Source organism: Hipposideros armiger, unplaced genomic scaffold, assembly GCF_001890085.2.
Source record: "Hipposideros armiger isolate ML-2016 unplaced genomic scaffold, ASM189008v1 scaffold_12, whole genome shotgun sequence".
Lineage (NCBI taxonomy): Eukaryota > Metazoa > Chordata > Mammalia > Chiroptera > Hipposideridae > Hipposideros > Hipposideros armiger.
Window position 1 is genome coordinate 4,100,579 of NW_017731362.1, and position 10,881 is coordinate 4,111,459.

Here is a 10,881-nt window from a genome sequence, read left to right on the forward strand (position 1 = left end):
ACCAGCTAATCTTTTCATTAATACTGAAGACTTGGTGCTGAAGATAGGTGACTTTGGTCTTGCGCGGATCATGGATCCCCATTATTCCCATAAGGTATGTGGAAGCCCGCTGAGATAGACCTTCACTAATGTACATCATCAGGAATAGGTCCTTGTAGTTCCTTTATATATTGTGGCAAAATTTTTAGTTAATTGTATTAAACTTTACATAGTACCATTTTTACCTGATATAGATCTACCTTCATTCACAGTCTCTCTGTGTTTGAAATGAAGGTCGAGTGGGATCCTATTGAAACACAAATTCCTAAAAGTGTATGGTTATTTATTATAACTGAAATTCTTATTTAAAAGTGGGATATACCGTATTTCTCCATGTATAAGATGCTCCCATGTATAAGATGCACCTTAATTTTGGGGCCCGAAATTTGAAAAAAAATGTATTACATGAAGTTATTGAACTCAAGTTTTATTCATCATAAAATTCATACAACTTCTCATCACTGTGAAAACTACCAACCATTATACAACCACGGTATAATACACACCCAGTTTTTAGACCCCAAATTATTCGAAAAAGGGTGTGTCTTATACATGGGGAAATATGGTAGTCTTATGTGTTTAGGGCAGAAGCGTTGTCCTATCTGAAGGTAAGAGGGGAATGCTATTTCAACTTTTAGGTCTTCTCTGTTCCTTTGAGTCTATACTATTTTTTCTGTTATGCCTTACTTAGACAAACTTAATTTAGTTTGAAATTTAAATTTGATAAAGATAAAATAGGCAATACGAATAGCCAAAAGGATTCATAGTAGCTTTGGTTTAGATAACAACTTGCCTTCGTACAAGGCGTTAATTTTTTCCGAGCCAAACCTTGCTTGGTCTTTTAGTTTTCAAATGAAATGGTGTGCAGAACCCTGGTGTTTAAAATATAGAAGCGGAGCTGCTTTGGTGATAAAGAACCCTAGGAGGTCTGCTTGTTTGGCTTCCCATAGCACATGTCTAAAATCTTTTCATTCATAAGTATCATTTCACATTAAGTGTAACTTAATTAAAAAAGGTTTAACATAGAAATTAAGTATTGAAATGGATGACCACATCCTCTTTATGGGTAAAAGTGAAGTACTGTGGGTTGAACACTGAATTAGGAGTTACACTATCTAAAAATGAGTTCCATTTCTACACTCAACTAAGCTATATGACTTTAAGCAGATTCCTTAATCTATCTGTTATTGCCCCTGTAAGATGGAATTAATATTTACCTTCACAATTTCTCAGGGTTGTTTTCAGGATGAAACAAGGCAATATATGTATAACTGATTTTGTCAAACGCTTTATAAATGTAAGGTCATAAAATTGATTAGGAATGGGATATGTAGTAGAGCCAGGTCCCCTGGGTTGTCAGTAAGGAGGTGGGCTTTGGTATATAAGTAGCACCTCTGGTGCTCTTCCCTACCTTTCTCTCACTGGTTTGATGCATAACTGCTCCTTAATTAACTTAAGACATCAAGTGAAAAATAATTCCTCTTCTGAAACATGTTTTCAATGTGTGGCCTAGAGTGAGCACTAAATTCTTATATTTTGGTCAGCAGACTTCATGGGAGCATCATCTTATAGATGGTGTATTCCAGGGAGAGTTTAACCTCAGCCTCAAAAGTGCAAGATCTTTGAAAATAGGCACAGAAATCAATGTTACTAAGATTTCACAATTACGGTTTTTGTTTTGTTTTTGCAGGCTAAGGAATCTTTAATGAATCAAATTTTATGTACTCTTCTTCAGCTAAAGTAAAAAACTAAAGTATATTTTTGTTTGTTTTTCAGGGTCATCTTTCTGAAGGATTGGTTACTAAATGGTACAGATCTCCACGTCTTTTACTTTCTCCTAATAATTATACTAAAGCCATTGACATGTGGGCTGCAGGCTGCATCTTTGCTGAAATGCTGACTGGTAAAACCCTCTTTGCAGGTTAGAAATTTAAAATACATGGAAAAAAAATATCCCAAAGAGAAATAATTTTGCATGTACCTGTGAAGCAAGATTTATATAAGATTTAAAACAATTTATTGTAGTCTGTAATATTAAAATGTTAAGATAAAATGGTGTTTTTAATATTTAAAAAAATTGAGAAAACTTATTCACATATTCACTGAATTGTTTACTCAGTAAATTTAGTCAGAATCATAGCATTCTTTTGTATCTATCTTGTTTCTTAAATATAATTTCATATTTTGGAGGTCCATAATACTTGTTGGTAATCTGTGTTACCTAGTTCTGTCAATGATCGTTACTTCCTGGTGAAATTTTTTTAGCTATCATTGAAAAATCCAGTAATTCTTTCTTTGCCCACTTCCTAGTCATCCCTGTTGTTGAACTGCCATAGCCTGTTGTCTGACTGTTGTGACTTTTCAGAAACAACCAAACAAGTAATGTTTTACTCAGTTTGGTGTTGTGAGGGATTCCAAAGAAGTGTGAGAGAGAGAATTTAGTTAAGATGGGAAAGGGTGAATAATCCATGAAAAACACCAAGTATCATAAAGCACAGTATGAGTTTGTATAAAATTCCTTAGTACAGACTATAAGAGTTGCAAACTTCGAGGGGCTTACATCAGTGATGGCTAGAATGGAAGGCGTAAAGGCATCAAAGGGGTTTTTACTGCATAGGAATAGAATTTTGATAGGTAAAAAGAGAGAAAAAATGATATCTACTTAAGGCTATCTGTAAAAATAAGGGCATGAGCCTGGTATGTTCATAAATCAGTGAGAAAGGGTGGATGAAAGCAAGGTGTCAAAAAATAATGAAGATATTTATGACTAGTTAAGATGGGGCCAAAATACTTACAAAGTAGGCAGAGAAGTTTCCATTTGAAAAACTAGGAAATAGGGCACTGAAGATATTTTTCGAGAAGTGATGTGATGATGATTTAGGTCTTTCTCACTTTAGACACTTTTTTCCCCCCCCTCTATAACCAATCTTAGAGTGGCCCTCCTACCACACCCTGTTTGTGCTAAGAGCAGAAAAAAGGGAATGGAACAGGGTCTGCTTACAAAAGAAGGATTAATAAAAGAAAGATTAGAGTGCATAGGGAGAGCATTGTTGATGAATGGATGGTATGCATAAATGCCCTTACATTTTTTTTTTAATGCCAGTACTTCTTACAGCACTCAGCTTACATAACATTAACCAGTCCTTTGTAATTTTTACTCTAAATTTATCTGAAATTTCTTCCATGATGTGTGATAGTGATTGAATTTCAATTTGGAAGACTATGAGAAAAATACCAGTGATTCCTAGGAACTAAATCACTAAATACAGTGATTCCTGGATTGAACTTTTTCTGAGGAGCAATACTGTAATTGGAGGTTATATTCCTGATATTCAAGCACCTTCCAGCATATATAAAATGATTATTGTGTTATTCGTTGCTATGTGACAAATGACCTCAGTGCTTAGTGGCTTATATAACAGTTATTATCTCACAGTTTCTATGGGTCAGGAATTTGGGAGTGGCTTAGCGAGGTGGTTCTAGATCAGATTTGCTTAGTCAAGATGTTGGTTGGGGCTACAGTTATCTGGAGACTTGCGTGGGGAGGAAGATCCACTTCTAGATAGCTTCCTCACGTGACTGGCAGCGAGAGGCCTCAGTTCCTCACCATGTATGCTTCTCCATAGCACTGCTTGAGAGCCTTCACAACATGGCAGCTGGCCATATTGTGAAGTATTCCGCCAGTAGTATGAATGATTCAAAAGAGAGAGCAAGGAGAAATTGAACATATATTTTTTTTAAGTTTTATCAAGATATACTTCATGTATTATTACAATTCATCCATTTAAATTGTACAGTGCAATATTTTTTAAGTATATTCACAGGATTGTATAACCACCTAATTTTAGAACATTTTTGTCCCTCCTAAAAGATACCCTATAACCATTAGCAGTATCTATGTTGTTTAACTTTTTGAAGAAATGTCAGGCCGTTTTCCAAAACTTTACCATGTTACATTCCAGCCAACAATATATGAAAGCTCTGGTTTCTCCTCATTTTCACCAACGCTTATTTAAAGTGTAGTGTGTCTGATTGTCTGTCTTTTTGGATATGAAGTAGTATTTTATTGTGTTTTTTATTTGTATTTCCCTAATGACTAATGATGTTGAGCATGTCTCATTGGACATATTGTCTTTGAAGAAATACCTATCCAGATCCATTGCCTATTTTTTAATTGGGTTGTCTTTTTATATGTGTAAGAGTTCTTTACATATTCTGGATAGAAATTACTTATCAGGTACATAATTTGTACTTATTTTTTCCCATTCCGTGGGTTATCTTTTTCATTTCCTAGATAGTGTCTTTTGAAACAAGATTTTAATTCTGATGAAGTCTAATTTATCTATTTTTTCTTTTGTTACTTCTAATTTTGGTGTTATATTTATGGAACTATTGCTTAACCCCTAAGAGTTTTATAATTTAGCTTTTAAATTTAGGTCTGTGATATTTTGAATTAATTTTTATGTATGGTGTGAGGTAGGGGTCCAACTTCATTCTTTTGCATGTGGATATCCAGTTATCCACCATTATTTGTGAAAAAGATTATTCTTTCTCCATTGAATTGCCTTGACCTCCTTGTCAAGAATCAGTTGACCATAAATGCAAAATGTCTTTTTGTGACCTATACTCAGAAGTGACGCTATCACTTCACCTTTCTTTTATGTGTTAGAAGCGAGTCACTAAGTATACCTCACACTCAAGGGATGCGGAATTGGATTCCACCGTTTGAAGTGAAGAGTATCAAAGCATTTGTGGACATATTTTAAAGCTACCACAATAATGAATATTTTACTAGGAACATAATATGTTTAGTATATGTGCTGCCAAAGCAAGCACCAGAAATTTAATTTAATTTAAAATTGTTAGGTCATGCTCCAAGTTGTATGAAATGGGGTCAAAATTTACTGCTGTGTTGATTATACAAAGGTAATATATTTTTCAATGTTCATTTGGCATATTCACACATTGTTTACATACAGCAATAAAAAGGATTTAAAAAAACCACTTTTAAATAACATAATTTTGATCTTAAACCCATGTAAACTTTAAACATTTAATTAATGGCAATTGTGAAATTATTTGAAAGATCCAGTTGTAGTTTTCTTATAATGCTTTGTTGGTAGGTGAACCATTCAATAAAAGCAGCACAAGGGAGATCTAAGTGTTTATTAGGTATAGACCTCAAATGAGTAGAGCAATAAATGGCAAGGTCTGAGCATTCATTGGAAATCTGTGTATTTTTAACCTACAGGAAGTACCCTAGCCATATTTTTTGTTACTACTTAATATATCCTTTGGATGTTAAATAGCTTCTCAAATTTAACCTATCCAAAACTGAACTTCTGATATTTTTCCCTCTTTCTCTTTCTGCTGTCTTCCTCATTGTAGTAAATCAGATCCACTTTTTAGTTGCTCAGGCCAAAATCTTGGCGTTGTTCTTCACTTTTGTCAATACAGATCCTGTGGGCTTTTTCTTAAAAATATATCTGGAATCTAACCACTTGTTATTATCTCTATCACTATTCCCCTCCCCCCAGTTCATTCAACCATTATATCTCTCCTGGTCTAATGTAGGATTTTCTAATTGGCTTTCCTGCTTCAATATTTGCCATCTGTAGTCTAATTACCACATAGCAGCCATAGTAGTTTTCTGAAAACAAAAATCAGATTATGTCATTTATCTGCTCAAAACTCTGTAATGGTGTCTCATCCTGTTCAGGATAAAGCAGACTCTTTGTGTCGTGGTACCACTTTGACCTCATCTCCTGTTACTTCCCCACAGCTACTCCATTTCAGTTACACTTGCCTAATTGTTGTTTCTTGGACATGCCTTAGGGTTTTTTTCCATCTTCCTGTAACTCCCTTCCTCCATATGAATGTATGGTGTGTTCCCTAATTTCCTGAACTTTCAGCTGCTCAGTGAGGCCTTCTTTGGTCATCTTATATATATTAACAACTCTACCCCCAACGGTGCTCTCTATCCCCTTTAGCTTACTCTATTTTTCTTCATAGCATTTGTCACCATTCAACGTAAATGTTTACAGTTATCTGTCTTCCTCCACTAGATTGTAAGTTCCACAAAGGTAGGGACTTGGTCTGTTTTGTTTCACAGCTGTACTCTAAAGTGCCTTGCTTATAGTAGGCACTCAAGAAAAATTTGAATGTTGAATGAATTTCTAGAAATTAGTGGAAAAGGAAACTGAATGTTATTTTTGGTAGCCTAAAGTTTCTTTTATTTTATTTTATTTTTTTTATTTATTATTTTTTTTTTAGCTGAGCCATCCTGCTACCTGTTGGCAGCTCAGCGGCTGCTCAGCTCGGGCTGGACTCGAACCGCTGTTGTTCAGAGCTCAAACTCTTGAGCGAGCTCTTAACCAACTGAGCCACTCGGCCGGCCCAAGTTTCTTCTTTTATATAATAATGGTCCTGAACTGCCAACTGAGCCTAACACATAAGTATAAAACTTTTTGTTTCACAAATCTAGTACAATCCTCCATTTTATTGATGATGAAATCAAGTCATCACCATGTTAAATATTCCCAAAGTTATAGCCAGTTAGTGGTACAGCTAAGACTAGAATCCAGGTCTCTTGTGTCCCAATTCATTTATTTTTTTTGTTTGTTTTTCTACTTTGTGATGCCTTCATTAGTATGAGGCCAAACTTGAAGAGTCAGTTTCTGGAAACAAAGAGCTAAAACTAAAAATATCAATGAGTATAAATTGAAATAGATAGGCTTTTTGAGAAGATTGATGATATTCAAAACAATAAAACCTGCTGATTGATTCAGTTAAAACCATTCCTCCCCCAGTGGTCCTTACAATATTTAAGTTAGTTTCTTATAGCTTTAGAATGTTTATTGCCAAATAAACATTGAGGAATGTGTTTATTTACGTTGTATTTGGTATTTTTTTAATCTCACTCAGGTGCACATGAACTTGAACAGATGCAGCTGATTTTAGAATCTATTCCTGTTGTACACGAGGAAGATCGTCAGGAGCTTCTCAGCGTAATTCCAGTTTACATTAGAAATGACATGACTGAGCCACACAAACCTTTAACTCAGCTGCTTCCGGGAATTAGTCGAGAAGGTATTGTGACTCAAGAATAACCATCATGTAATTTGTGTGTGTGTGTGTGTGTGTGTGTGTGTGTAAGTGTAAGTACGTGTGAGTGTGTAAGTGTAAGCAAGCAGGATCTGTGTAGGGAAGCTTTAGCTTTTTATCCTTAGATGTGCGACTTTCTCCCAAATAGTCTTTCAGACACTTAAAGTATACTTACAACTTAAACTCTCACTTTCACCTTTTTGGCCTGGCACTTAGGCTGGGATCTGTTTCTTTGCTCCTCTGCATAACTTTCCTTTCTAAAAAGTGCGCCCCTTTCTCCTGGTTCTAACTGCATCTGCTTTTCCAGCTTACATCTCTGTAAGATGGAAGTTATCTACCATAGATAAGCATGTTGAATCACTGGCCCTCCCTAAGTGGAATGGAGCTCTGTGAGGGTTACATGATAAATAAGTGTGGGTATGAGTATGAATATAATTTAGATATGAAAGAGTAAATTTAGTTGGGCAGTGGAGGGAAAGCAAAGCCTTCAGGGCAAGGAGGAGATGGAGGAAAGAGCAAAACTCCATATGAGCAAACATATCATGTAAGAGTTTGCGGATTGGTGTTAGGAGTATTAGGTGCTAATGTGACAATTTCTGCAAACTTGAAAGTAGTAGGAACTTAGAGAGAATCAAAACTTTGTTGACCACTAAAGCAATCATGTCTCAAAATAGAATGACATATCTTTAGATTTGTTGACATAAATAAGATACAAAAGTCTTTTTTTTTTTTCTTTTAAAGATTTTTATTGGGGAGTTGGGGGAAGGAGAACAGACAAGTTGCTATCCTTTTGTTCTTCAGTCTAGTTGTGGAGGATGTTGCTTCACTGGCCCAAATTGGCACCATCATTGTGCTCTTCCCAGGCGAGGCAGATCAGTCACTGGCTTCTGGACAGCCGCTCTTGGCGGCTTGAGGGCCACTCACGCTGACTGCTGGCTACACACGGTAGCCCATGGCTGCAGCCAATGCCATCGCTAGCGACTCACAGCAGCCCAGCTCCAGGTTGAGCTGTTGTTCAGCATCTTAGCTATAGAGGGCAGTGTCACTGGCCCTCAGCAGCCCAGCTCCAGGTTGAGCTGTTGTTCAGNATCAAAGCGATAAAACGAGATAAGCACAGGAACATATAAATATAAAATTTCCACTTGAAATATCTTAATTATTACTAATATAGCTCTTTAAATCATGTGCATTTTGTCATAAATATCATGATTTTTAAAGATGCTCCCTCTGAAAAAATTAAAACCAATTTTCTTAAAATATTATTCTTAAAAAGTTCTTTCAGATATATTTTTGTTTTGATTTATTTGTAACATATCTAGAACTATTACTCTATAGAATAAAATACTATTTATCTGGAAAAAAAAAAAAAAAAAAAGAGTTAGGCTGTATTACTTGCATACATATTTAAATGAACTATTACACTGGACTTACAGTTTCTTAGACTTGAGATGCACACTTACCCTCACTGCTAGCCCCTCTGGAACAGTTACTCCCACATAGGATCCCTGAAGGCCCACCCACTCCCTTACTTTTTCCTTTAGAGCTTTGCTCCAGTATCACCTTATCAGAGAGGCATTCCCTAACCACCCTCCCTGTTCCCTTTGTCTATGTTTTTCACACCACTTACACCATCTGACATCTGTGTTTTGCTTATTTGTTGGTCTGTCTTCCCCCACTGTAATATGAGCTCTTCATATAAATACCACCCAGCTCCATAAGATTCTAGTAGTTTGTCATACTTCAGTTTTTTAAAAAGAAATAACACATTAAAGATACAGTTGAAGCATACTGTGTAACCTCACCCTGATCCTAATCCCGTCCCTCATTCCTTAAGGACATTATTATCATAGATTTATTATCAATCTCATGTTTTTTATACTTTTGCTACATAATATGGCATTATTTTGCATATTTGTGAACCTGATATAACTAGTTCCAGCATACACATTTCTATTTGCAGTTTGCTTTTTAAATGTATATTTTGTGATTTCAACCATCTGTATTCATTTTTACTACTATATAGTTAGTAATCCACTAAATGAATTTAACTCATGTGTTTATTGAAAATTTGGCTGTTTTTAGTATTTATAAAAAAGTGAGCATTTGTATATCAATTTTCAAGCATTTCTGTAGGGAGTATTCCTTGAAGAAAAGTTGCCAAGTCATAGGTATGCTATTTACTTATTCTTTTATGTTACTGATGTTTTACCCCTCAAAAAATTTTAAAGAAGTCTATAAAAATATTATGAACTTTCCTTCCATCACTCATTGGCATTTAAGAAATGATACAATCTAATGAGCCTAAGTGTTATAAAGACTCTAATATGCTGGGATCAGGAGTCTGAGCCAACACATGTGAATTGCTTACAACATGGATAGCTATTTTTGATTGATGGTAATCTTTCCATTTAGGGCTATAAATAAATAAGTTTACTATACCAGGAGTAGTTTATAGCTGAATGACCAATTTGTATCATTTTACAAAGTTGAAGAAAAGAGCATTTCCTGCAGTGGTGACTCTTTTCCTTCTTTTTTCTCATCCTGCAGGTTGTATCGGAGTAAGATGGACGGTAGCTTTGATTGTGATTGTGGTGAGCTGGAACCACCTGATCACTAACAAAAGACATCTTCTGTTAACTAACAGCTGCCAAGGCTTCCTGTTGAAAAATACAGCAACAAAGGAAGAAAAGAAGCAAAACGGAAATAGTGCTTACCAGCACCTTAGAACGATGCTGCTCAGGACCAGTCCAACACTGAATGTATCTGCACTGTGAGGAGAATGTTCATAGAAGCCTGTTGTGTGCATATTTATTCACATTTTTGTTAAATGTTAAATCGTTTAGCACAGTAAATCTGAGTGCATAGTATGTCATTTCATTCCGTTTGAGTTTCTTGAGTGTTTTCTTTAAGTGTCTGCAGAGTTGCTGCCCCTTTCTTGAACTATGAGTACTGCAATCTTTTTAATTCTCAATATGAGGAGAGCTTTTTGAGCTTTAAGTAAATCTAAAGGGGAACTCAACAGGCCTGGTTGGCATATGCAATGAACATCAAGAAACCATCTTGCTGTGGAAGCAAAATTATTTTTCTTCTCCCTTTTTGAAAGATCTTTCCTTTTGATGCCAGTTTTCTTCCTTGTTTACACAAGTTCAACAATTCGAAAGGAAAAGGCAATAGTAAAGGTTTCAAAATGGCAGAGAAATTTGAAAGTCTCATGAACATTCATGGTTTTGATCTGGGCTCTAGGTATATGGACTTAAAACCATTAGGTTGTGGAGGCAATGGCTTGGTTTTTTCTGCTGTAGACAATGACTGTGACAAAAGAGTAGCCATCAAGAAAATTGTCCTTACTGATCCCCAGAGTGTCAAACATGCTCTACGTGAAATCAAAATTATTAGAAGACTTGACCATGATAACATTGTGAAAGTGTTTGAAATTCTTGGTCCTAGTGGAAGCCAGTTAACAGACGATGTGGTCTCTCTTACTGAACTGAACAGTGTTTACATTGTTCAGGAGTACATGGAGACAGACTTGGCTCATGTGCTGGAGCAGGGCCCTTTATTGGAAGAGCATGCCCGGCTTTTCATGTATCAGCTGCTACGTGGGCTCAAATACATTCACTCTGCAAACGTACTGCACAGAGATCTCAAACCAGCTAATCTTTTCATTAATACTGAAGACTTGGTGCTGAAGATAGGTGACTTTGGTCTTGCGCGGATCATGGATCCCCATTATTCCCA

At 35.8% G+C, this 10,881-nt stretch overlaps 2 protein-coding genes across 2 annotated transcripts in view; both read left to right on the forward strand.

Moving 5' to 3' along the window:
- The window catches only part of MAPK6 (mitogen-activated protein kinase 6), a gene marked incomplete at its 3' end in the record, with an annotated part of 33,999 nt that extends 23,120 nt beyond the window's left edge, over positions 1-10,879 (forward strand). Inside the window, exon 2 of the mRNA XM_019663960.1 lies at positions 9,691-10,879. Within this exon, the coding sequence (XP_019519505.1) occupies positions 10,331-10,879 (549 nt within the window). The remainder of the gene's footprint in view (positions 1-9,690) is intronic.
- The window catches only part of LOC109394195 (mitogen-activated protein kinase 6), a gene marked incomplete at its 3' end in the record, with an annotated part of 20,362 nt that continues 9,487 nt past the window's right edge, over positions 7-10,881 (forward strand). The window contains exons 1-3 of the mRNA XM_019664068.1: positions 7-94; positions 1,816-1,960; positions 6,964-7,128. Coding sequence (XP_019519613.1) covers positions 71-94; positions 1,816-1,960; positions 6,964-7,128 — 334 coding nt within the window. The remainder of the gene's footprint in view (positions 95-1,815; positions 1,961-6,963; positions 7,129-10,881) is intronic.